Source organism: Condylura cristata, unplaced genomic scaffold (assembly GCF_000260355.1).
Source record: "Condylura cristata isolate star-nosed mole 26May11 unplaced genomic scaffold, ConCri1.0 scaffold00013, whole genome shotgun sequence".
Lineage (NCBI taxonomy): Eukaryota > Metazoa > Chordata > Mammalia > Eulipotyphla > Talpidae > Condylura > Condylura cristata.
The window spans coordinates 42,143,702-42,146,336 of NW_004567114.1; the positions used below are offsets into that span (position 1 = coordinate 42,143,702).

At 35.7% G+C, this 2,635-nt stretch overlaps 1 protein-coding gene across 1 annotated transcript in view; it reads left to right on the plus strand.

The window, feature by feature from the left end:
- The window catches only part of FSCB (fibrous sheath CABYR binding protein), a 2,505-nt gene extending 1,664 nt beyond the window's left edge, over positions 1–841 (plus strand). The window contains exon 2 of the mRNA XM_012724405.1: positions 1–841. Coding sequence (XP_012579859.1) covers positions 1–841 — 841 coding nt within the window.
- The last annotated feature ends 1,794 nt before the right edge of the window (positions 842–2,635 follow it).

The following is a 2,635-nucleotide window of genomic DNA, read 5'->3' on the forward strand; positions in this document are numbered from 1 at the left end:
AGAAGAGACACCAGCTGAAGTTGAGCCTCCACCACCTGAGGAATCAACAGAAGAAGAGACCCCAGCTGATGTTCAGTCTTTACCAGCTGAAGAGGCCCCTAAAGAAGAGGCTTCAGCTGAAGTAGAACCTCAAGAAACTGCAGAGACACTAGTCGAAGTTCCATCTCCAGCAGCTAAAGAAGCACCATCTGAAGAAGTTGCTCCAGAAGAAGTCTCAGATGAAGTTCAAACTCTCCCAGCTGAGGAGGAGGAGGCCCCAGCTGAAGCTCAGTCTCCACCAGTTGAAAGGGTTCTTGAAGAAGATACCCTAGTTGAAGTTCATATTTCAGAAGATGAGTTCCCTGATGAGCTTCAAACACCAGAATCTGAGGAGGCACCAACTGAAGTCCAGTCTCCACCAGGTAAGGAGACAGCTGCTGAAGAAACCCCTGTTGAACCTCACCCTCTAGCAGCTGAGGCGGCCCCAGCTGAAGACCAGCCTCCTGAAAGTGAAGAAGATACTGTAGAAAAGGATCCTACTGATGAACAGCCTCCATCACCTAAAGAGACTGATATTGTACAAATACCTCTAGTAAATTTCTCTGATGAAGTTCAGCCTCTGTCATTTGAACAAAACCCTGTAGATGAGACTGTGGTAGATAATGACTCTACTGATTTACAGTCTGTCCAGGCTAGAGATGATGTACCGGTGATAAAATTAGATTCATTGATTGAGGAAGATGAGAAAAATTCTGAAGAGGCTCTAGAACCAGATCTTCCTCCTGAAGATTCATCTAGTGTCCGGAAAGATCAGACTTCTACAATTGAAATAGAGGGTGTCATTGAAATTGAGCTACAATAAGGGACTTCTCCTCAGTTGTCATCAGGTCTCAACTAAGCTAGCAATCACAAGCTAGGGGGTTCTGGAAGTACGTACTTTAGAAAATAGCTGTAGGTATTTAGAAGTAGGTTTGTGAACTGAGAAATGAAAGGAAACCCCAAGGAGTGGATTGCACCCCTTATTGGAAAATCTACAATAAAAACTAGTGGTTTAAAGTTACTTGTTATTTTCATTCAAATCTAGAGTACATAAAATATCTATTTTGGAATGAAGCAAATCTGTGACTGAAGTCATTACTTAAAATATTACTTCTACACTATACCTTGTTGAAAAGGGTAAAGTATACTCTATTACCATATTTTCTCTTTTTCTACATTCCCTTTAAGGAACATAGACGTTGTAGAAGAAAATGTGATTTCTTTTGCCATTCTGTATCTAATGCAGTTCTATCACCTAATTTTCTTGAATTTTGGTTATACATCTGAAGTTATATTGTGCTTTCTCATATTTTATCATATCTCCTATTTTTCTATACCTGATTCTGAGGTAAGCATTTTTCTGTTTACAGTCTTTTACACTCCCTACCTCCTTGCATATTTTACATTTTTTAAAAAAGATTTATTTATTTACACTTACAGAACTGGGGTACAGGCCAGAGGTATGGTGGGTGAGAGGATTACCAGAGATAGAGTGGGGAGCTGAACAAGCAGATTGACAAAGTATACTGCTGAAGGGTACAGCAGATGGGTTAGGAGAGGTCTGCTGTGCCATGTGGGTCAGCTCCCTGACCAGGGATGGAACTTGGGCTGCAGCAGCTTCAGAGAGCTTCATAATGCAATGCTTTAACCTGTTGTGCCACCAAGGAGAGCCCATATTTTACATTTTAATGTCAGGGTAGGGAAATTTTCTTTGTAAAAATTAGTGAAGACAACCATGAATGAAATATTTTAAAAATGTATGCAAAGAGACAAATAAGCTATATGACCTTGACAACATATTCCTAGTTCAAATTTTGTTTCAAGTCATCAGTCCTTTGGAAACTTAACTTACTTTTTGCACTCTGAACTTGTGATGAAGATAAAAACTTAAAGTTGAATTGCTATAGTTTATGTTATTGACAGCTTATAAGAATAATTATGGATTATTGCAAGACAGTTATTATTAAATGATATTTTGATCGAATGGTTATAGTAAATTTTGGAAAAATATTTTCTCCAGCAACAATTCAATTTCAATGTACTGAAATTGTGAGGTATTTCTTTTAAAAAATTTAAAATTGTTAGTATATTTTTCTATTTAGTGAAAATTCTAGATTGGTAATTCTAAACCTTAAGTTTGATGCCCTACAACTGTTGTTGTTTTTTCCCCTCCCACTCTTTATTATTAATGTAACACCAATCATACCATGTTTTAAAGTGAGTTTTCAGAAGTTTATGATAATTTTTCAAGCACACTCTTTTTATATGTCAGGTTTGAAATTGAGAAAATTTATTCTAGATTTCTTGATTGATCATTGCTTTTTAAACATTACTGAATAAATTTAAATGTTTTCTTTTCTTACATACTTAAAATCTAGTTAAACTTTTTAAAATATGCACCTGTTTTCTAGACTAGATTTTCTATTTCTTCACTTAGTTTTTCAATTATTCCTCACTTTAACATTGTATAATTTTAATTTGTTAGTTTAATATATGTAATGTTGTGAAATAATTGCCACAATAACATTAGTTAACATGAACATCATCTCACTAGTTACAATTTTTATTTTTGGTGCAACAATTTAAAAATTGATGTGCTCTCTTAGGAACTTTTAGG